At 36.7% G+C, this 24,630-nt stretch overlaps 4 protein-coding genes across 5 annotated transcripts; 1 reads left to right on the forward strand and 3 right to left on the reverse strand.

Moving 5' to 3' along the window:
* Positions 1-2,180: 2,180 nt before the first annotated feature.
* On the forward strand, positions 2,181-4,500 carry LOC113318889 (aluminum-activated malate transporter 8-like). Its single transcript, XM_026567171.1, has 5 exons — positions 2,181-2,755; positions 2,901-3,041; positions 3,164-3,546; positions 3,642-3,785; positions 3,878-4,500. The coding sequence occupies exons 1-5, from the start codon at positions 2,359-2,361 to the stop codon at positions 4,208-4,210; spliced, it is 1,398 nt and encodes a 465-aa protein (XP_026422956.1). The 5' UTR covers positions 2,181-2,358; the 3' UTR covers positions 4,211-4,500.
* Positions 4,474-7,812, reverse strand: LOC113318888 (protein trichome birefringence-like 11). Its single transcript, XM_026567170.1, has 4 exons — positions 6,949-7,812; positions 5,729-6,118; positions 5,299-5,457; positions 4,474-5,109 (listed from the first exon to the last, which is right to left on the reverse strand). The coding sequence occupies exons 1-4, from the start codon at positions 7,446-7,448 to the stop codon at positions 4,728-4,730; spliced, it is 1,431 nt and encodes a 476-aa protein (XP_026422955.1). The 5' UTR covers positions 7,449-7,812; the 3' UTR covers positions 4,474-4,727.
* A 6,136-nt stretch (positions 7,813-13,948) lies between these two features.
* On the reverse strand, positions 13,949-19,755 carry LOC113318202 (cyanidin 3-O-glucoside 7-O-glucosyltransferase (acyl-glucose)-like). Its single transcript, XM_026566338.1, has 15 exons — positions 19,734-19,755; positions 19,520-19,672; positions 17,939-19,219; positions 17,785-17,848; positions 17,371-17,429; positions 17,168-17,243; positions 16,886-16,957; positions 16,689-16,776; positions 16,341-16,602; positions 16,132-16,247; positions 15,819-16,039; positions 15,573-15,707; positions 15,376-15,466; positions 15,157-15,303; positions 13,949-14,092 (listed from the first exon to the last, which is right to left on the reverse strand). Exons 3-15 carry the CDS (start codon positions 18,095-18,097, stop codon positions 14,074-14,076), a joined length of 1,509 nt encoding a protein of 502 aa, XP_026422123.1. The 5' UTR covers positions 18,098-19,219; positions 19,520-19,672; positions 19,734-19,755; the 3' UTR covers positions 13,949-14,073.
* Positions 19,756-21,178: 1,423 nt separating this feature from the next.
* On the reverse strand, positions 21,179-24,097 carry LOC113318203 (cyanidin 3-O-glucoside 7-O-glucosyltransferase (acyl-glucose)-like). Of its 2 annotated transcripts, XR_003344317.1 has the most exons (6): positions 23,156-24,097; positions 23,002-23,065; positions 22,588-22,646; positions 22,385-22,460; positions 21,569-22,174; positions 21,179-21,321 (listed from the first exon to the last, which is right to left on the reverse strand). XR_003344317.1 is itself a non-coding variant. In XM_026566339.1 (5 exons), the coding sequence occupies exons 1-5, from the start codon at positions 23,312-23,314 to the stop codon at positions 22,065-22,067; spliced, it is 468 nt and encodes a 155-aa protein (XP_026422124.1). In that variant the 5' UTR covers positions 23,315-24,097; the 3' UTR covers positions 21,557-22,064. The 2 variants fall into 2 exon arrangements, 1 of the variants encoding a protein (XP_026422124.1); XM_026566339.1 differs by lacking the exon at positions 21,179-21,321 and having other exon boundaries at positions 21,557-22,174.
* Positions 24,098-24,630: the final 533 nt, after the last annotated feature.

Consider the following 24,630-nt stretch of genomic DNA (forward strand, 5'->3'; position numbering starts at 1 on the left):
ATGGGATATATAAACGAACAACCATTTTTTTATACTTCCAGCATTCATTGTCAGTCAAAGGCACCATGTTTGTTCATTTACACAAGTCAAAAGAATAACTTTTGAACTCGTCATCAAACAGAAGTTTCTGGTTGACCAGGGGTAAAGCCTGTTCATACAAAACCATGATTTTGGCAAGGAAAGCGAATTCATATACTGTATTGCAAATTAAAATAACCAGCTCAGATTTGCACTTACTGTTATGTCTTTTGTTTGGTGTTTGATGCTGACGCTAAAGTCTTTCTAGTTTCCGGATCTTTTTTATTACAGTACATAATTTGAAAATAGAAGCAGATACTGCATGCAACAAAAGACTGACGACAATGTCTACTACGTGGGAGGCATTGGTTTGAAATAAGTAGAAAGTCAAAAAGGTTAGAGGAGAAGCCTATGTAAAAGAAAAGAAAAGAAACGGAAAGAAACGGAAAGGACGGCGAACGCACTTCTAGGGGGAACTGATATTTTGGCATACCTAGCTAGTTAGAATGGCGGGTCACATCCATCGTATGTTTTGGTTACACATGTTAGCCATCCCGCGGTTGAGTGCGTGTTCAATTAAATTAAATTCAGAATTCCAGTAGATAATCCACGTTATATGGGCGCTATTAGTCAACATAATCATTTTTGGTTCAAGAAAAATTAGATCAACATCTTATTGCAAAGTTAGGTCTAATTCAAACTGCCTCCGAACGCGGCATCTTTTACAGTGCATCCACGCCAATGAGCGAGACGCAATCTCCCAAGTCCTAACATCCAATTTATTGTTTTTAGGTTTTAGCTATCCATGGTGAACGTACAGAACCAATGTGCATGCACCACCGCACCAAATCACAACTATCTGTGCATGCGCGCGCATTAACTATGTGAATGAAGTCATGATCCCACAATCCCATTATGCGTCAAACTTGATTGATAGTATGGCACATCAACCATTCAACAATGCGCTATTCAACTAACAACTTATCTAGTTTTGATATTTTGTCATATATGCAGAGTGGGAATATCAAATGTAAGTACACATGATAAAAAAAATAAATACACAGAGATATTTTTTTGCCGGCATTTCATGGACACGGCCTAACAAAATTGATCGGTCATTTAGGAACCAAAACTAGTGTAACCATTTTTTTTTCTTCTTTTAAGGTCTGCATTCTTAATGATTAAAGCACTGAGATAAGTTTTGAAATTTTGGCCACTTCTATTGTCAGATACAATGGAGAAGGAACGTACCCGAGTGAAAGATCGAGATCAGATATTAAAAGGAATGAATTAGTTACAAAATGTTTTCCATTTTTTCGGAACTGGATTGATGGATGTGTAGTCCAACTCATTGATCCACTTTGATCTTTGTTTAGTGCTGTCAGTTCTTCCCACGGATTCGATTGCTCGATCAATTCCGTACGTCACTTGTTTCCTTAGCTTTAACAGAATCTAAATAAAATATTAAAGAAATCAGTTCGAATCCATATTGTCTTGTTCCGTGCACCATTTTGTATGTTCCTAATTGTGACTTTCCTCCATGGTTCCTATGAACAAATATCACAACTAGTTGTTGAAGAAGTCGTAGATGTTTAAAGTTTTGATCACACGCTTTTAAAGAGAGATAAACTTTTCCTTCTTTATATTATGCAATTATGCAACATACATGCAAAAGTATTGATCGAGTAATGATCTGAATCGCGACAAATCAAAGAGAAACATAAAAAAAAAATGTAAGATACTTAAACAATTCAAATGGGAACGAAAAATTGCAACCTTATAGTTCCTATATAGACTTTGAGTGCATAACACTATCAAGCACTATAGGAGACGATAAACAACTAGATAATGAGGTGAGATGATATGATGGTGTATATGTGCTTGGCTAAATATTTGAGCTTAGTTTTCTAAGACTGGAAGAAAATGGAACTAAATTTGGATTGAGTTTCTTTTGAATTTGATTATACTGATTATACTGAATATAAGGTTAGTGATTCCGTTAGTGTTCTGCTTTGAGGGACAAATAGAGATCAGTATATCAACCAAAAAGATCTTCCTCGGGTATTATATGCACACGTAATTTTCATGTCGGGCCGGTATTTCTCCACGCACTAGGAGTTAGTATATCTTATACAATTCATTAATGATGACCATCTAGATTTACTATAAACTTAGGTATATATATAGTTGTACAGGTGCATGGTTTATGTTTGTATAGCTTAGCCTTTTTCAGAAAGTTTAGACTAATGGATTTCAAAAGGCTTTTTGTTTCTCTCTATCTCTAGCAAGATATCTTACTAGAGTACTATAGATAGAAATCACCTAGCTAGTAGCCACCTAATGTCTATATATATGTACTTGGCAAGGACCAGTTTTGCAACTCAAACTGATCACAGGATACTTAGAGAAAGAAGGGAAAATATGGCAGGGGTAACTGTGATATCGATTCCAAATGAAGTTGGGAAAAATAGTTCTATAAGAAATGAGAACGAGATTCATGATATCGAAAAGGACACGAGAAGTATTCCAGAATCATCTTTCAGTACTTCTTCTCTTCTTCATTGTTTAAAGAAAAAGCTCGTATATGATCATAAGAAACTGATTCATAGTTTGAAAGTTGGAGTTGCTCTAGTTTTGGTTTCTCTTTTGTATCTTATTGATCCTCTTTATGAACAAGTAGGAGAAAATGCTATGTGGGCTATAATGACAGTCGTTGTTCTTTTCGAGTACTCTGCTGGTTCGTATCTGTTCATTACCACACAACTTTTCGGATTAGAATTTGGTTTCATTGGATAACCATATGCATATTAGCATATTATTTCACTCTACGTATATCGGTATATATGGTAATTAACAATTTGCTATACAATAATCTGTGGCAGGTGCTACACTTGGGAAGGGTTTAAATCGTGGTTTGGGAACTGTTTTAGGAGGTGGCTTGGGTTGTTTAGCAGCAATATTAGCTCAAAAACTGAATTGGGTTGGTAGTTCAATCGTAATTGGTGCAACCATATTTGTCATAGGTGAGTAACACATATAGTGTTATTGCTTGAAATAACATTTGGGAATATATTGCATATTGCTATTGGTGCTGTTTACATTTTTCTTAATAACATTGTAGCTGTGTTTTGATGTAATATTTCAGGTGTGGCTGCAACATACTCTCGGTTGATACCATATTTTAAGAAAAAGTATGACTATGGGGCTATGATCTTCATACTCACTTTCAATCTGGTTGCAGTTTCTGGTCTACAGGGTGAGAAGGTGTTGTTGTTAGCCCGAGAGCGTTTGGCCACAATAGTTATAGGATTCGCCATATGCGTGTTTACGAGTTTACTAGTTTTACCTGTGTGGTCTAGTGATGAACTCCACTCTTCTATTGCTACAAAATTTGAAAGTCTCGCAAGTTCGATTGAAGGATGTTCGGAGGAATATTTCAAGCCCATTGATCGAAAAAGCAATGAGGTCACAAGAAGTTTGGATGGCTACTTATCCGTGCTAAACTCCAAGGCCAGAGATGAGATTCTGGTACTAAAAGATGTTACTCACTCTATAATAAATACTCCTATAAAAGTATAAAATTGTTTCCGATAAGCTTATGTTATTGTATTTTTCTTCCCCAGGGAAACTTTGCAAGATGGGAACCATGGCATGGAAGATTCGGGTTGTATCATCCATGGGAGAAATACCTTCACATCGGGCAGTTGCTTCGGGAGATGGCTGCGACTAACCTTTCACTAAAAGAATGCATTTGTTCTCCTCGACAGGTAAATGGCCTGCCGTTTATTCATTTTCTTCAAACAGCATCGTGTTTCATTCAAGGTTTGTTCTCTAATTTTAGCCTAACTGTGTTTAACAGCCATCGACCATTACACTGAGGTGTTCTATGAAGGAACCATGCGAAGCAGTTGCGTCATTACTTGCTTGCTCACTGAGAGAGTTAGGTGACAGCATTATGCAAATGAAGAATTGTCAGCCAAGAGAATTGATAGTGGCCAAGTTGAAGACAACATGCTTCAAGCTAAACACTTCGGTGTCTGTAACTAAGCTGTGCACAACCGAGAACAACACTGATGGGCTTGCAATGGCAACCTTTGTTTTTCTGTTAATGGAGATGGTGGATAAGATTGAAGTGTTGGCTAAAGAAGTTGAAGAACTTGGAGGTATTGCAGGTTTTGAACCTCAACAATAAAGCCAATGAAGTTAGAGTCTTAGAAGAATAAACGAGAAGCTTGGTGGTGTAAATAAACCAAGAATGTTAGGGGGGAATATTTGTAGTTCCCAAGTGTCTCTATAACATCAGCAATGTGAAGATTGTTTAATTTAGTAAAACATATCTTAAATAATCTGATGCTGCAAGAATCAGGGCAACATCCAGTTTGCCACTTCATAAAAGTTTATCATTTACCACGGAAGGAATTTTATCAACAAGTGAAAAATCTTTGTATTCGGAGATTATGAAAAGAAAAGATAATATTGAAATGCCTTTGTAATGTCTCTAATTACAGTTTGGGATTTTCCCATCTATACAACAGGCAAAATGAACTTGGCCGCAGAACTTTTTTTTCTTGAAACTGGGGAGTTTTAATACACCACGTTAGATTCTCTTCGTTTGGAAAAACTGTCATCTGAAATTAACAATTGTGGAATTAAGAGACCACGGCTTCATTCTTGTGCAGGTCCTTCTACCATCTGTTAGTGTATTATAATCAAGAAGCGTTTTTCATGTTTGCCTGCAAAACTTTTTCTTGAGTTTTTGTCTCCCGTCTAATGAATAGTGCATAGAGTAGTTCATTCCATGCATCAGGTACTCCTGGCAGGCACCAATGACTACAATCCTGCCTGTGAAGAGGTGCAGGGCTCTCCTTAGGACCGAGATAGAACAAAGATAAATGCCCATCTTTCCTTCTTGAAGTCAATTCAGTTATGTTCAGTACATCCATTCCAAGCACACGTGACTTGTTTGATTGCTCTGCTAGTACGCCATTGAAGATATTGAGAGGAACCCATGTCCGAGGTGGAGCTAATGAGGACCCTAATTCTGGTAGTGTCTCCATGTGGCAACTCCCTCCCGTTCTCCAATCCCCGCCCCTGTTGAAACCAGATTATTATCCAATACAATAAATCTTTCTGAAACGTGATATTAAGAGGACTGCGGAAAATGTCTTCATCTACTACTAGTGGAGTTCATTACAACAAGTTTTGGAATTACAATACAAACAGATGTGTGACATACCAGATATCCAAGAATATTAAAAGTTTTCGAGGAATAGGACGAACCTGAAGTGGACGGGGGCATAGGTGCGAAAAAAGATTCGAGTCTTACTCATATTTACTTCTTTTTCTATCCAATTAATCAAGGTTTTAATTGACTTTCTATATGCAGTTTCAACATTCATTTCCATCTTCACAACATCACCTTCTTGAAAATAACATCCCCTGTAGAATGCAGATAAAAAGGAAAAGACAGACAACATCAATAAGTGTACATAGTGTTCTTAAAAATTTCAGTCTGGGTGCTTCGAAATATCATAGCAACATTCGCCTCATATATTAACGCTATAACACTGATGTGTTTGATTCATACTCTGACCAAAGTGTATATATCAATGTAGGCCATGATAGAACGAAATTATGTCAATTGCAGAGTCTTTTTTATACAGACTACTGGAATTGTTAAAAAGTAAATAAAAAGTAAAGAACAACTTACCCTCTTATAGTCTTTTCATAGTTCCACCAGTGACCAGTGTTAAAGACCAGCACATCTGCATCTTTCCACTGTCTAGAAGTCCAGTCCATTTGATGTAGCTTCAGGGTTGTCTTAACTTGTTCTGGAGATCCAGCTGGTGCTCGGCTCTGTAGAACTAGAAATGGAGCTCTGTAGTACTCGACTGTACAATTGTATTCCTTGAACTTAAACACCAAGAACCCTTTGTGCTTTGTTATGGGACTTCCATTCACTTCGTAGATAGAATCCTTATCAACAACCACTGATGAGAGCATGCACAAAAGTGATTCCCATTGGTTTCTTCCAATTGAATCACCAACAAAAACTATTCTCTTATTTCGTAGCTTCTCCAACATATCCTTTGCATCAAATCTACACAACAAAAATTGGCAAAGGAAAGCATATAGATGGATTCTTGTACACACTTTGCTTAAGCCTATTTTCAGAAGTTATTCTCCAAATAAAGTGATAAAGGAAGAGTTCCAAGACAAGGTAAAGAATATACTAGTTTTCACATAAAAATGGTAAAAGTTAAAAGGGTTAGAAAGTGTTATTTTCCCAACTGAAAAGGTTCCAACCAAACTCAAAAGTTTTCACAAATATTCAATACGTTGTGATAGATACCAACAGTACTAACAAAATGGTATAATCTCACATTAAATCATCAACCAGTTCATTCACCATGTTTAAATGGTGAGTCAAATTTTAAGAAATTGAATCACATTTCTGGAAATTCGATTCAAACGAACAGAATCAATACATTGTGGTAGATACCGAAACCAGAAAACAAAATGGTAGAAACACAGACACTAACATATTCATCCAATTCATTCCTAAACAAGCTATCACAACATTCCATCCTATGTTTCTAAGGGAGGGCGCCTCACCCCAAACAACGTAGATTACAGCAGAGTGGTTTGTGGAGGAATTGGAATCACAAAATCAACTCCCTCGGCATAAGATACTAAGATAATTCTATTTCGCATACCCGAAACACGTATTGTAATCACATTCCCAGAAATGCGATTCAACTTCCAACAGTCGCAATCCAAATAAATAGTTCAAGTTTTAATGTATGAATGTCAATTAATTCCACGAAATCTTCCAAATAAATTGAAGAAATAAAAAAATACCATTAAAGTGATGAACAATACATGAATGAATCAAGAAACAGAAAACAATTCGAAGAACAAGTTTAATACCTGGGCAAGTTGCAATCTTTAGGTTGCCATCTCCATTTAGTATAAAAACTATCCGGTCTACCATTTTCAGAACATCTAAAACCCTCATCTAAAAACATACAATTTTTAGACTGATACAAAGGATATGTGTCATCCCAAACCCATTCACCATTAAACAAATCACACTTCCCATCATCAAGAAATCTCAACTTCTCAACAACATCACCACCACCACCACTATCATTATCAAACATTACATCATACTTATCATTATGATGATCAAAAGAACCTGCAGTTAACCACTTAAACTTCTCTGTTTGAAATCTATGTTGCTCACCGTTATTAACAACTCTGTAATCAAAGTAAAAAAAGAAACTTAAGAAACTGAAAATTGTAAGAAAGTAAAAACCAAGAGAACCGCACAATGTCGTTTCAATGGGTTTCAAGCGTTTGAAATTCCTCAAGAACTCCATGAAGGGGGATTCTTGTTTCGTTGGGTCTTCTTCAGTAGTTTCAGTCATTTAGAGTTTGAAAGACTTGTATCAAACTTAAGGCATGGGTTTGGGGAGATTGAAAAGTTGGAGATGGAAACAAGAATGAGTGAAAAAAAAGATTAAGTGTAGTTAAAGAAAGACATGATTCATTGTAATTATAACAAGACGAGAATGGTCTGTTTTTTTCTTTCCAATTGTTATTATTATTATGTGCACTGAATCTTTTTCTTCCTTTTATGGTTAAATTTTTTTGGCATTGGATTTGGAAGGTACTAATGGGTGCGAATGAAGCAAGAATGAAAAAGCACTCATTCATTCATGGGCTGAATCATGAATAACTGTCTCTGGGGAGAGAGAGGAAGTTGAGGAGTGAGTTTATGGGGAAAGAATTTAATCCAATTTATTTATTTTTAAATAAGAAAGATCTTCCTAAAAACAATTTTTTTGTTTCCTTTTTTGTTTTGTGCATATGCTATTAGAAAGCCGGCAATGGCGGATAAAACACGGCATAGTGTGTAGGAGGTAGTTGACTTACCTATAACGTAGGTGAACAAGACACGGCATAAAGAAACTGACAAGTAAGACGAAAGAATTTAGTATGGTGAGAATAATTTAGACAGAAATTGTAACCAAGTCTGGTGGTCTGACGACGTTTGAGTAAGAAACAATTGGAATGAGAACCATCAAGTGGTTGGAGATTGGAAACTGAACCCTCAAAAAATTTATATATAAAAGAATGCGTAATTGGAGATATGGAAAATAATTAGGATATAATAATAAGATAAAAATAGGATTTAAATAGTAAATTAGAGTCACCCCTTATCCATATATTTTGATTAATTCTTAATCTGTTCTTCACTAATCATATTTAGTAGTTCATTATAATTAGCTAAGTTAAATAAATTAATTTGATAATGATTAGTATAAATCACTATGATTTGGGTGAGATGAGAGTGGAAGGAAAAATTTTGAGAGAAAAGGTTTTGGGTGAAAATGGTATATGATGCTGAAAAAAGAAATGTTGTTGAATCTTTAGCTCAACCACAACAAGGGGTCTATCTTGAATCTTCGACTAATATAATGATTCGCAATTACAAATTTTTGTGGAACAAACGTCCTTAAACCTTGATAATTATGAGCACGGAGATTTTCGTGAAGAACCAACCCAAGAAAGTAAACAAGCTCAACATACAAGTACTCCCAATACTCAGGTACAGGTGTCAATGTGTTGAAATTTGAATTTTTTTTCTTCGAATTCACCATTTTTACAGCTGAAAAACCTTCCTGCGGGCATGGTCGTAGTATGAATACAATACCGACAGCGTCAAAACCGTCATGGTATTCATACTATAGCCATGCCGGCAGACTATATCCCCCATTTTAAAATACATGTCGACATTGTTTTAATAGAAGAGATTGATGCCAGAACCAAAGTTATTTTTCACCTACCAAAGAATCTTCTAGTAAATGAATGGTAGAGATATTAGTTTAGATAAGGGGAGAAAAATCCTCCAAGTGATTTGGTGTGGGGTGAAAATAAACTGTCGCCGCATGTGACTCGCACACCTAAAAACTCTTAGTGTTACGACCCAACTGTGACCAAGCGTGTGACTCGCACGCCTTCAAAAAAATCGTAACGGCTGTCGTATGTTACGAATTATTGAAAATTAGGTAACGATTTCAGCCAGTTACGAATATTTTGTAACGGCCATTTGTAACGGGAATTTTGTAACAGCCACAAAGCCGTTACGAATTCCTGTTACGAATCCGGGTATTTGGTGTAGTGTGTATAAATAGGATTTCAACCTATTTCGACAAAAAAATAAGTGTTATCAACATAAGTATCCAGAAACCACATTCTGATACAAGTCATAAAACAACTACACCATCCTGATTCCAACACCTTCTTTGCTTCCCTCCCTAAGATCAACCCTTCTCCTTCATTTTGTGACCGAAGCAAGACGAATTTTATAGACTGATCTCTCGAATCTAAAGTACTCCCGTGCAGTGCATTTGTTTAGGGTTTAGATTCGTTTCTCGGCAGCACACCCAAATTTACCATTTCCAGCAGAATTAGTTTTTACCCCAAAACAGGTTGTTAGACCCCCGCTTTTTCAACGAGGATCCAAAAAAATTTGAGGATATTGAGAATGATATTTGAGAGATATGATTCAAAGATTCAGTTATTATGAGAATAGACTAATCAATGGTTGATTTGTTTGTGTAAAGTCTATTCAAAACTTAAATAATATGAATGATTAAGTTTTTAATTGAGTATTTAGTAGCATTTTTTGTGGTAGTTTCGATTGCATAGCTTGTTGTGAATGAATATCTTTTATGCTTTGGTTTCGGTTATGAGATGTTATTTCAGTTACCCTAATTTTTGATCTTATATTGTGGTGATTTCTTATGATTTGTGTGACTTTTTGATTTTGCGGGATTAAGTTCTACCCTTTTTGGGTAGGGTTTATCAAAGGATCATGAAGAGATACTAATTAAAACTCATGTGTGAAGGTCACATTGATGCTATTATCCATTTATGTTTACATAAGTTGTGTATTTAGCATAACATATGAGTTTCGGTTTAGGCCTTTACTATTGGCACGTAATAGCTTAAACCGATTTCAACCTTTCTCTGGCAAAGGTTTTTTTTTGTTGTTGTTCTTTTGTTTTGCAGGGAATAACAACTGACAGGGGGAAAGTTCTTATAGAACTGGTGCTTAATGATAAATCTTTGTGGGGAGAGTCGTTGTGGAAATCAAGGGAAGAACTATGCTTATAATATTTCCTGATATGAAAACTAAGTTAATTTTTATCTTGGTTTGTCATGTTGAAGCGTAAGGTACGGTTTTTATGTTAGTTAATCCTTTTCCTATTAAGAAAAATTGATATTGCATATTCTTAGCTCTTGCTTAACAAAATACGGTGCAATTGTTATATTTCTATTATGATGTATGGATTGTTATGATTCAAGTTTTTCCGGTTATGAAAAACTTTGTCTGATTTTTGTTTTTGCATAAAGAAAAAGGGATAATTTTTATTAATCTCTTTCATTCCTGATAAGAGTAACTAAGTTAATTCCGATCTTAGTTCAAGCTGGTCGAAATTTAGGCGTCGATTATTCAAGTCTAGTCAATTCCTTGATAAGAAAAACTAGTTAACTAACTTAGTTTTTGCTTGTCTAAAAGAAGGTACAATTGTTTTAAGAATAATTAACCTGATAAGAGAAATTGAGTTAATTCTGATCTCTTTTGAGTCTTATCGAATAAAGCGATTATACATACATAATTTGTTCAACTTATAGATAAGATATCTTAGTTGACTAATCGGACTAAGAGAAAATAGCTCCGGGCAATTGTTTAATTGATAACCTACTAAAACAAGATTACTGAGGTAGTTTCGATTTTAGTATTGGTTATCTAAAATGGTATGTGAAACCTTCGAGCTTAACTCTTATAGGTTGTACAAGTCTTATGGATTTGTAAGATCCTTTCGGTTTTCTCTTATGTATATTCGTTTCTTTGTCATTTTTGTGACAAAAGGGGGGAGAAATATATGGAGTAAACAAGCGATTTACGATCACTAAGAAGGATATATGTGCTTAAACGTAATATCTAACAAAGAATAAAGCATAGACTAAGGGGAAGAAACATATCATGTAGTAGCATAGAATTCCATACTACAAAAGGGGAATAACAAAGATGTCCGGATTGAATATATACCTAACTTTTCTTTAGGGAGAATAAAGCTTTTGTTATTCAAATGTCAACGCCACATTTATTTTTTGAATATCTGCTGGATATTGTATTGTTGAAACTTGGAATCAAGCGTCTGAAGAATGAGTTATTTTGTAATTCGGTTATCTCCATATGTATTAAAGTTTTGTCACTAAAATTGACAAAGGGGGAGATTGTTAAAGAATTTCTTAGTTGGACCCACCTAGTGTTAGTATGTCAACTTTGGTTGTCATATTTTAGTACCAAAACTCAATTAGAGTCGCTTGATATCTTTGTACGGAAATAAGTTCTTAAAAGCGGGACCGAAAAATAAAATTTATTCTTAAATATCCTTGGATCAAGTCCGGACCTAAATTTTTTATTCGTATATAGAAATTGTTCCTACATATATATATATATATATATATATATATAGAGTAATCTTATATAGAGGTTCTACTTTAACTCTTTCTGGATATACATTTGACTCTCGGCGTTTCACATCCGGCAAAAAGCCAAAATCTTGATTGATTTTTGACAGCCATCTTTTTGGAAGCTCTCTTATATTTATTTTATTTTTTAATTACAGAGAAGTTTATTGAGAAAAAAGAATGTACAAGAAACATCTAGGAGACAAATTACAAGAGGTAATTGAAACCAAAGCTAAAAGAGAAAATTACAGCAAAATGGTGTCCCAATTGAAAGAGAAGTCAAAAATTTTAAACTGGCCGACAATAAAAACATCACCAAAGACCCAATATTCGTGTGAGACACCAATTCACCCAAAAGGGTTAACAGATCCCCAAGCTATACTTAAACATGTAATTCCTAGAATCTCATGGGGACGACCATTAGACTTGTGTGGACCTATTTCCAGATAGAGAAAGACTAGTCCGCGAGTTACAACACCAAAGGTATCACTATCCATGCACAAAAACTCCAATAAAATAAATTGTTCACAAAAACCCCATTTAACATAAACTGTCTATATTACCCTTCTAGTTTAAATCACCCAACAAAAACAAAAATCAACCCCACCTTTAATTTTATAATTTCCACCAACAACACACCATTATGCCACCGCCACTGACCACCATCGCCGCCAACCATCACCACTGCACCTCCACCACCGCACCTCCACCACCATCACCACCGCGCCAACACTACTGACCACCATGGCCGCAAAACACCATCTTCGACCACCACCACTGCACCTCCACCACCGCACCTCCATCGACATCGCACCACCACCGCACCTCCACCATCGCCACCGCACCACCACCTCTGACCGCCACCACCGCACCTCCACTACCTCCACTGCATTACCACCTCCGACCACCACCACCGCACCTCCACCACCGCCACTGCACCACCACCCCGCCTCCACCACCTCCGACCTCCACCACCCACCTCCACCACCGCCACTGCACCACCACCTCCGACCACCACCACCGCACCTCCACCACCGCCACTGCACTACCACCTACGACCTCCACCACCGCACCTCCACCACCGTCACTGCACCACCACCTCCGACCACACCACCACCGCACCTCCACCACCATCGCCACCGCGCCATCTTCCCCGACCGCCACCACAACCGTCCACCACCGTCTCCATCAACCACCAACGCGACCACCGCGCCACCACCACCATCGCCACCATCGCCACCACACCACCACCGCCACTACACCACCACCACTGCACCTCCACCACCGTCCGCCACTGCCACCACCACCATTGTCCGCCGCCAGCGCGCCATCCACCGCCCCCAGCCAGCACCACCACTACCGACCACCGCCGATACCGCCAACACCTACCGCACCGCCACCAGCACCACGACCGCCCACCACCACCACCGACCAAAAATTAGATGAAACCGATTTTGATTTCATCATTAATACGTTGAAACCGATTTTGCTTTCATCATAAATAAGATGAAACCATAATTGGTTTCATCAGAATTCAACCAAAATTCTATAAATAACAGAGACCCAAAACGAAACACGGTGTTCTTTTATTCTATCAATAATGTTCTGGTGTAGAGTGGATAGAAATTGGCGAATCTAGTAAAATCTCTCCCTTGAAATGCAGAGTAATCGTGCAATACATTCGTCTGAAAAGGGGACAAACTGGGAGCATGAGGGCCCAGACCAAATTGATTACCTGGACAGGGGTTGCTGCGATGAGTGTTTCCTCAACTCCGCCACCAATCACTCAGCCATCTGAACTAGAAAGGGAGATACTGAGGGAACCAGGTCAGCCATGAGACCCACCACCATCTGTCAGCAAGTAAGTTCCTGACAAGCATAGGATCTCAAACCGCCCCATTGCAAGTTAAAGTAACACCATTCAGTCACCAAGATAAAGCTGATTAGTTAAAATGGAGAACATTGAAAACTGTGAAGGGAGACGAAACACATTCTGGGAGAGTGGTAAGGTATTTGGAAAAACAAGAACCATCTATTTCAAAAATTAACGTCTTTCAGTTAAAATCTAACCCCTGGTACAGTAGGAACCAAACATTTCAACAAAAGTTCCTCAACTTCCTTAACACTTGGGATAGGTAGAAGGAAATTCTGCAACAAAATTCAGGATGGGAACCCTCACTCATGAAATCATTTAAGACTACCATACCAACAAACAAAAGTTCGGACACAAAATGCAGACCCTCAGTCCTTGAATATGCCATAAATATTTGCAAGAAATATCACAGATCAACTTGGAATTAGACATCTTATATACTGCTAATCCATATTCCAACCTTCTCCTATATTGAATCCGGAGTACAAAAAAAAAACTTTGGTTCTGTTAAAAGTAAATCTCATATGTGACTGAGCCACCAGAAGATGCAGGTTGCTGAAGTGTCACTGTGGATACAGCCCCGTTAGCTGAGAGAATGCAGACAGCTCTTGGGCCCTGCTGTGAAAATAACATTATTTTTGAAGCAATATCCTGCACAAGAAGGTAAAAGAATCAAGTTATACAGAGACACTAATGAACTAATATTAACCATTTGCATCTGAAGGTAACCCAAAATAAAGTAACATTTAGGAAGGTTTCATGAGTCCAGTTAGGGCCTTCGGTAATTCAATGGTAACATGAGAAAGTGCCATATTCCAAATAATAATCAAATGGCAATAGTATTTTTCTGAGGAAGTTCCTCCAGAAGGGATGAACCAAACGTTATCTAGACAAAATATCAAAGTTCAGGTGCTCATTCAAAACATTCTAGTCCTTTATTTCGAGAAACTTTTTTCCTATCAGAGCAATATCACACATTCTCCGCTCAAACATCCTATACTGTACTTAAATCAATTAGAATAAAAAGCGCAAAGCTTTATACTACCTGGACATTGCCAAATCGAGCAAATAATAAAATACAACTATATCCATTACCACTAAAATAGATAGATTGAGAAGAAAAATTACATTAATCTTACATTAAAAATCAGATCTCTAGATTCAGTTTAATTTTTACCTTCTTTTCCCTAATTCACATACTCAATCTGTATTTTATATTCGTTGAGTAAAAGGAGGAGGTGTTGTTGTTGGTGATGGGGAAAAAGGAGACGGAGGGTCAGGATATTATCGTCGATTTGGTGGTGGTGCAGAAGGAAGAAGAGGAAGTGCTGCTAGTAGTTGGAGAAGAGGAGGCGGTGGAAAAAAGAAATGAGATAAGAAGAGGAGGGGACGACAGAAAATAAGAAGAAATAAGCTATGAGAGGGCTGTTATGGAATTATTAGAAAACTTGAATGATCTAATTTAAATTTTATAAAAAATCTGGGATTTTTGTATCACTTTTGGGAAAAATGGAGTTCTTGTAACTCTCAACATATGGGCAGAGTTTTGGTAACTCAAACAGTATCACGTTGGTTTTTTATAGCTTATTATGTTTTTGTTATTCTTTTGTTTTGGCCGAAACTATTGGGAGGAATACTTTTTGCTAAGGCTGGGTACTTTCTTAATCTTCATATCAACCAAATCGTGCTTCTCGTTTTTGAGGAAATTCGAGTACCAGCGAGCAGATGATTTTGGTTGCCTCTTCAACTCCTTGTCTTCAAAATCAACATGAACAAGTCCATACCTAGTGGTGTATCCAAACAGCACCTCGAAAACGTCTACGAATGACCACACAAAGCATCCTCTTGTATTTGTTCCATTTCTGAAACAATAATACAAAATCGATTACAATTTTGACAACGAGGAGAAAGTTTAATCAGTTGGATTTAATTACCTGATAGCCTTGAGTGTGCTTCCGATGAATCCATTCATGTAGTCAATTCTCACAGTGTCGTTTAGTTCCTCATTCTTAGGTGCCGAGTAACCTGACACAGACCACAAATTTAAGCGTCATGTCATTTAAGGAAGATCCCGTTTAAGCTCTATTACACACTCTACCATTAAAAAACAAATAGTTGGGGGGACATGTACCATTCTCATGGATATAAACCGGAGGATTTCCATAATACTCTTTTAAGTACTGAAGCAACATATGTAAGCCAGACGGGTTTGAGGGCATATAGCCAGTTGGATCAAATTGACCTCCAGGTGTATCGTCTTTCGTAACTGTAACACAACACCACACGCAACACTCAAAGTTTACATACTAGATATTGAAAATCCTTAATATTAGAAAGGGAAAGATAAGGGGAAGAAGAAAATCAACTGAAACCAAACCTGACATTTTAACATTCATATCAACGTAATAGTCCGCATGTCCGTCTGTTGCATTACTTGGGTTGTCTTGTATGTAAACTGTATTGTAGTGGTTTATTCCTATAAAGTCTGCTGATCCTTTTATGAGTTCAGATTCGGTTTCCGTGAATGATGGGATTCTTGAGCCAACTCTTGTCTTCATGCTCTCAGGATAATCACCATGTATCAGTGGATCCATTGCCCTGATTCATTGGTGTAGGAACATATATTTGCATCAGATAATATGACTAGAATTGCATGTTAAACCGAGCTAGTCTATGTACATATAACTTACCAGCCGATATAGAAGTCAATAGCTCTTTTAGATGCTATCCTATCTGAAGTATTGTTTGTTTTTGGAGGAGCCCAAAGAAAATTAAGGTTCAAACCTACTAATCCATTGTGCTTAGCCTGCAGATACACAATATAACTCTCTACTGAAATGTTCATATACTAATACTACACACATGCTATCAAAATTTTGAGCAACGAAGAACTACTGACTTGACATTTTTCTTTATAGAGTCTTGCAGCTGATGCATGACTAAGCAAGTAATGGTGCATAGCGATATAAGGTTCAACAGACGAGTTTCCAACTGTACAGTTGAAGATTAACCCCCCTGGATATGAACATCGTTGAGGTGGAAAAAATCCGGAGTTGTATGAGGCTATAAACATTATATTTGGTTCATTCAAAGTAGTCCAATGACCAACCCTGTCACCAAATTCTTTAAAACAGACATCTGCATATTTTGTGAAGTCCTCACTGTTTATACACACACAGAATGAAAAAAATTTAAAAGTATCAAAAAAGATATTTTCTTATTTGGAAGTATTTAGGGATTGAATTACATTATTTTAGGACTTAACCATCCGAAATATTCATCTTCAAGTGTTTGAGGGAGATCCAAATGGTACAGGGTAATATGTGGCTGAATTCCTGCATTCAACATTTCACAAGGGGGAAGAAATATTTGAATCAACACAATAAAATAGGATGCTCTTAATTTGTTATACGTGTGGTATATTCACCGATGCAATATTTGTACCGTGACTGATTAATTCATTGATGCGATTATTGTAATACTCGATGCCTTTTGGATTCATAGCTCCCCTGCCATCTACATACATGCAACAACACAGGCAACAGTTTATACAATTTCACATAAATTTGGTTATGACCAAACATAGCTATCAAACACGGTTGAAGGTCTGTTGGTGCACACTAGTCAGCCAATTGTCTTGACGCGAAGACTGTCGCTTTTATGGGACCCCAAAATAAAATTCTTCCTTATTCTTTGGAGGTTTATTTTAGTATGAAAATGAAGTACCTGGAAGGACCCTTGACCAAGATATGGAAAATCTATAAGCTTCAAGTCCTAAATCACTCATTAGTTTCACATCTTCCTGCAGTTGAAACTTGAACACTTGAGTTTAACAGTCTACTGGAGACGCATTAACAAAAGATCTGAACATTATAAAAACTAAAAATTCCAACCAGTTGGAATAGTGTATGATGATGAGAACAATTCACCTTATATTTGTGATATCCATCTGCTGCTATATCCCTTGTGCTTTTGTCAATGACATTACCTGGTTCAAAACAAATATTAACTCAATGATGGCCTATCCAACTCCAGGTAGAGTAGAGTGTAACTATAAGGATCTGCTTGCATCATGCGGTAAACTTTCAGTCCTCATAAGAGAGAGAGAGAGTTATTCAAATCGAAACAAGAATCTGTACTATAAAACGGTTGGACCGAAACTGAATGGAATCGTTTGAATATATAACCTCACAGCTAAATTGTTTTGTTATGGCCACTAACAATGGGGCCATTGTTATTTGTATAGTGAGATATACAAATGTTCTCTATCGAGCAAAAAAAAAAATCTCGAGCCAGTCGGGAAAATTTGAACAAAGTAGATAGAGCTGTAATATAAATGAGACCTTCATGAGTGAAGATATCCCATACAGAGGGTTTCCTTCCGTCTTTTGCCACGGCTCCTTCAACCTATCCATAATAATATGACATCATTATAGCATCGATATGAATAATATCTCCGGAGCTCTAGAGAAGTAGAGATAAAGACAGTGAGAGAACCTGATAAGCTGAAGTTCCAGCACCAAAAACAAAGTCAGACGGGAAATCATCTCTTCTAAGTTCATTAATTTCTTGACAAAACCCAAGTGTTGCTAATTGTTCGATAAACGACACAAGAAGAAGAAGAAACAAGAGACACGGAATATTACTAATTGACATCTCTCTCTCGCTCTCTCTATTCGGTATACACAGGTCTACTGTATTTAAGTGTCTGGAGAAGCAAGAACCACCACAGACTGACCGAGTGGTCGAAGGGGCTAGCTTGTAGCAGTATGACACTACTAGAAAAATGTAATGCCAGACAATGACTTTGAAGAATTAGTTAACAAATGTTAAAACCTTGACAAATAAAATTAAAGATTAATTAATTAGCCTAGACATTAAGAGTTCAAGTTGCATTCAAAGGTTCTTTTTCATTTTGTAGTTAAGCTCACTACGACTCCTAGAATCATCGAGAACATGAACATCAGGTTACTCGACAGATTAAATCAAATGCATTTTGAGGAAGTTTCTATGCGTTAATGAAAGAAATTGACTTTGTTGTTGGTTTGTAGCACGAAAAAAAAATCTCATTGCAAACAGACAAGACCAATACCAATTTAAGACTCTTCTCTTTGCTTAGAGTAAATGTAAAGGGATAACAAGCTATAACACACGGATCTAGTGGAACTTCCTCCGTACGTCCAAGACCAAAAATGATACATGGAGCTATATAAGAGCAACTTCAATGGAGTATCTGTCAGAACCAGTTGGGAAGGTTGGGGTTCGAACACTGTAATTGCCAAAAATATCTAAAAAAAGGATTTAGGAAACAGTCTACGGACCAACGTCTTTGCTATCAAAAAATTGTCAAATAAATTCTTAAATGATGGTTTTAAGAAGTAGTTTTATGGAACACTGTTCTCTGCTATCGAAGAAAAAAAAGTACCATTGGTTTCTAAAAATTTGCTGCCACAGACGATTTTATATAGTCTAACAAATCAAAATTTTTAATAAAGTAACCACCTTTTTGAACCATATTTAAGAAACTGGCCGTTTTTTTGATTCTTTATATAAACTGGCCGATATTGACATTTTCCATCCCGTTTTTTTCAAAAAACGGATTTAGGTAGTTAACTGGCTACGTGGCAGTTAACCTGCTAGGTAAAAGACGACTTAACCCTCGTCTGAGTTCGTAACCAAACCAGTATCGAGTCAACTCAGTGACTCATTGCAACGGTCGGATTTGTAACGGTTGGATTTGTAACGGTCAGATTCAGCTTCATTCATATAAATTAGGCCCTGCAGAGAAGAACCATAGTATTTGTCATACTCAACAGATCAAAAAAATAAAAATAAATAAGACATGAGCCAAAATGAAGTAAACTCTCCAGGCAGCAGTAGCAGCAGCAAGGTAAGATTAAGATTAAAACAACCCCTAATTTCATGTTCTATCTGTGCACAGGGAATTCATGATCCAAAGGTATGTCCTTGGATTTATTCCAGGTGCAAATATATACCATGTAATGGTATAAGGCAACTATTGTGTTCAAAAGCAAAAGAAACAAACGAAAAAATGTTTTTGAAGTGTTCAATTCCAACCTGTCAGTACTTTGAATGGTTTGACGATGCCATCGATCCTGTCAAATGCAAGATGGTGAAATTACCAGTAGAGAATGGTTGTTACGCTTGCGGAGAATCTGGTCATTGCTTCAAAAACTGCCCACTGCAAAATCAAACCTGCAACAAAGATCACTGCAAATCAAAAATGGAGATGAAATTTTGCAAGAATGAACACAACAAGAACATAGCATACCTCACTTGTACAGATTGTGACGGTTTTAAATGGGTCTCAGATGAAGTCTTCATTGCTGCAAAAAACAGAATTATGCATTCAAGTTTACAACTTAATGATATATGTAAGGAACTTAACAATCTGAAAATGTAACCTGCAAATGTACTAATAAACAACCATCCACTTTTGATTCAGCATTAATTCAAGTCTAAAAAAGAAAAAAATATTGTCTTCTTAAACACAAAAAATCAGAAAACGGATCTCAAATCATTTCTTCTTAGCATTTCCATTTCCCCTTCCCTTTCCTTGTTTTATATTCTGAGATACAGATCCAATGCCAAAGAAGTTCTGATAAAGGTTATTTATTGTAGAGGGTGGAGTAGAAGATGGTGCTATAGATGGCAGACTCATAGGTGTTGTGGAAGCTGGAGTAGAAGATGGTGTTGCCAAAGGCTGACTGCCAGGCCCTGTAAAACATTCACCAACAAATGATGCCGTTCTCTTCTTCTTGTTTGACTTAGCTGCACCCCTAACTCCGGTGGTCTGACTTGGCTCTATGTTGCTGAAGGTGAAGCTTTGTGCATCACATTCAGTCCTTTGCCTCTTTGCAGTTGGATTAGATCCCACTTCACCACCAGCACATGTTCTTTTGTTGTCCATCAAGTGCAGTTGCAGCCATCAATACTCCCCCATATTCCCCTGTTAGATGGCAGGCATCAAGCCCTATAACTCCCCTGCATGCTTTTCGCCAACCCCTCATTGCAGGTTCAAATGAGAGTGTCATGCTTTCAAAGGTGTTATTCACTGTGTCAAAAGTGAACTTAGCAACAGACCCATCATTGCATTTTGTAAACATCTTGCAGAATGCTGGTACTTCATTGTAACTTTCTTTATAGTTCCCATATAATGACTCTAAAACTAGATTCCTAGCCTTCCATGCACACTGATATGGTATATTTACTCTCTTTTCAGCTAAGAAGTCTTCCTTGATTTTATAAGGGTCTGGAACAACTTTTTTAGGCTTATTCTTCATCTGATCAAGAACAAAATCCTTTACAAAATGAGGATCAGCAGATCTATTCCTATTTTGGGGATCCCCTTCACACTTATGTTCCAAATTCACTTTCCTAAGAACAAAAGTCTTCTCACCCTCTTTCTTGCTAGCATACACAAACCAAGGACAATCATGTTCTGTTTTAAACCTACACTCAGCCTTAATTCTAGAGGGAGCACTTCTATCCAAAATATATTGACACTTATTAAGAACACAATAACCCCTGAGATGTTTCTTAAATGCTTCCTTATTTGCAAATCTAGTTTTTACCTCCATTTTGCTAGGATCTACTGGAGTAAAAACTTCTTCTTCAGGGAAAAGATCTACATCATGCTCACCCTTCATGTACTGACCAAAATCATCATCAAAGTCATCCATGTAAGCATGTCTTTCACCATATATAAATTAAACTTCTCTTTAACATCCATAGACAAACCCTTATACACCATATACTTAAGTGTCATCAACTCTGTTTCATCTCTATGGCAATCAGGAAATACCAAAGTCTCATTCTTTGGCTCCGCATATACACTGATATTCCTAAATTTGAACTGACTGCAACACAAATGAAACAAAATCAGATATAAACCTATGAAAACCAAATGAAAACCTAATTAAGCAATATTACACCCAATCACGAAAATTAAACCCCAATTAAACAATAAAAATTTGGTTTCAAATAAACCCTAATTACAAAGGAAAAAAAACAGAAACCCTAAAAATCAATCGATCAATTAAATCAATTAACTATGAATACAATGATTTTCATCATATATTAAGTCACGGGTTTCGTTAATCTTACCTTGATTCAGACTGTTTCAATCCCGGTTTGTACCTCATCTTCACTGTATCACCACTATCTTTGAATCCCTAAATATGTAGAACTTTTCTTCCAAATACACTCTGGTCTTTCACTAACATCTATGTCTTCAGCAAAAACAACTTCAATAACATCAGGACTCTTTTTCTTTTCAAACAGCTTCAATACCTAACCCTAGGAGAAGAGAACGAGGGAGGAAGAGAACGAGGGGGAAAGAGAAAGTGTGGTGCGAGATTACACCACACGCGTCTTTAAATGGGCAAGGGCACAGTCGTAAATTCTCCTACCGAGTTTGACTTATTCAACGCAGCTGACCGATCTGGTGGGCCCGGGTGTCAACTCTAACAGAAAGGCCAGTTTCTAAAAGAATTTAAAAGCTTGGCCGGTTTATTAATTATATGGTTTGAAGCAGGACACTTTATTAATTTGCCCAAGAAATATTTGAATCAACACAATAAAATAGGATGCTGTTAATTTGTTATACGTGTGGTATATTCACCGATGCAATATTTGTACCGTGACTGATTAATTCATTGATGCGATTATTGTAATACTCGATGCCTTTTGGATTCATAGCTCCCCTGCCATCTACATACATGCAACAACACAGGCAACAGTTTATACAATTTCACATAAATTTGGTTATGACCAAACATAGCTATCAAACACGGTTGAAGGTCTGTTGGTGCACACTAGTCAGCCAATTGTCTTGACGCGAAGACTGTCGCTTTTATGGGACCCCAAAATAAAATTCTTCCTTATTCTTTGGAGGTTTATTTTAGTATGAAAATGAAGTACCTGGAAGGACCCTTGACCAAGATATGGAAAATCTATAAGCTTCAAGTCCTAAATCACTCATTAGTTTCACATCTTCCTGCAGTTGAAACTTGAACACTTGAGTTTAACAGTCTACTGGAGACGCATTAACAAAAGATCTGAACATTATAAAAACTAAAAATTCCAACCAGTTGGAATAGTGTATGATGATGAGAACAATTCACCTTATATTTGTGATATCCATCTGCTGCTATATCCCTTGTGCTTTTGTCAATGACATTACCTGGTTCAAAACAAATATTAACTCAATGATGGCCTATCCAACTCCAGGTAGAGTAGAGTGTAACTATAAGGATCTGCTTGCATCATGCGGTAAACTTTCAGTCCTCATAAGAGAGAGAGAGAGTTATTCAAATCGAAACAAGAATCTGTACTATAAAACGGTTGGACCGAAACTGAATGGAATCGTTTGAATATATAACCTCACAGCTAAATTGTTTTGTTATGGCCACTAACAATGGGGCCATTGTTATTTGTATAGTGAGATATACAAATGTTCTCTATCGAGCAAAAAAAAAAATCTCGAGCCAGTCGGGAAAATTTGAACAAAGTAGATAGAGCTGTAATATAAATGAGACCTTCATGAGTGAAGATATCCCATACAGAGGGTTTCCTTCCGTCTTTTGCCACGGCTCCTTCAACCTATCCATAATAATATGACATCATTATAGCATCGATATGAATAATATCTCCGGAGCTCTAGAGAAGTAGAGATAAAGACAGTGAGAGAACCTGATAAGCTGAAGTTCCAGCACCAAAAACAAAGTCAGACGGGAAATCATCTCTTCTAAGTTCATTAATTTCTTGACAAAACCCAAGTGTTGCTAATTGTTCGATAAACGACACAAGAAGAAGAAGAAACAAGAGACACGGAATATTACTAATTGACATCTCTCTCTCGCTCTCTCTATTCGGTATACACAGGTCTACTGTATTTAAGTGTCTGGAGAAGCAAGAACCACCACAGACTGACCGAGTGGTCGAAGGGGCTAGCTTGTAGCAGTATGACACTACTAGAAAAATGTAATGCCAGACAATGACTTTGAAGAATTAGTTAACAAATGTTAAAACCTTGACAAATAAAATTAAAGATTAATTAATTAGCCTAGACATTAAGAGTTCAAGTTGCATTCAAAGGTTCTTTTTCATTTTGTAGTTAAGCTCACTACGACTCCTAGAATCATCGAGAACATGAACATCAGGTTACTCGACAGATTAAATCAAATGCATTTTGAGGAAGTTTCTATGCGTTAATGAAAGAAATTGACTTTGTTGTTGGTTTGTAGCACGAAAAAAAAATCTCATTGCAAACAGACAAGACCAATACCAATTTAAGACTCTTCTCTTTGCTTAGAGTAAATGTAAAGGGATAACAAGCTATAACACACGGATCTAGTGGAACTTCCTCCGTACGTCCAAGACCAAAAATGATACATGGAGCTATATAAGAGCAACTTCAATGGAGTATCTGTCAGAACCAGTTGGGAAGGTTGGGGTTCGAACACTGTAATTGCCAAAAATATCTAAAAAAAGGATTTAGGAAACAGTCTACGGACCAACGTCTTTGCTATCAAAAAATTGTCAAATAAATTCTTAAATGATGGTTTTAAGAAGTAGTTTTATGGAACACTGTTCTCTGCTATCGAAGAAAAAAAAGTACCATTGGTTTCTAAAAATTTGCTGCCACAGACGATTTTATATAATCTAACAAATCAAAATTTCTCCAATTGCGATTGGAGAAAGAAAAATTATGATAGTTAGAAATGGAAATATGGATGAGAATATCTATTTTAAACCCAACTTTATTGATTTTAAATTTTTGTAAACTTTTTTAAAAATTTTGTGAAAATGTTATTTGAGGGTCACACTAATTTTGACTTATTCTATTTCCACCTGATATACATATTCAAACCCCATCAGAGGTGTTTAAGTGGGCCATATTAATAAAATTTGTTAAAAAATTATCTCCAATTAAGATACATTCTCAAACATCATTGGAGATGCTTTAAGAATCTTTTCTTTATTGTCGTCTCATAGTGCATTTTAAATGTTCATCTAGAAAAATAAATTAAATGCTTAAGGAGAATTACAGATGAAACAAGCAAAGATAAGAGGAAGGAGAAGAATAATCTTATTATGAGATTAGGGTAGCAACATTACATAGTCTCCTTTATATACAACCCTAGGAATCTAGTTGGACCGCACAT

Source organism: Papaver somniferum, chromosome 10 (genome assembly GCF_003573695.1).
Source record: "Papaver somniferum cultivar HN1 chromosome 10, ASM357369v1, whole genome shotgun sequence".
Taxonomy (NCBI): domain Eukaryota; kingdom Viridiplantae; phylum Streptophyta; class Magnoliopsida; order Ranunculales; family Papaveraceae; genus Papaver; species Papaver somniferum.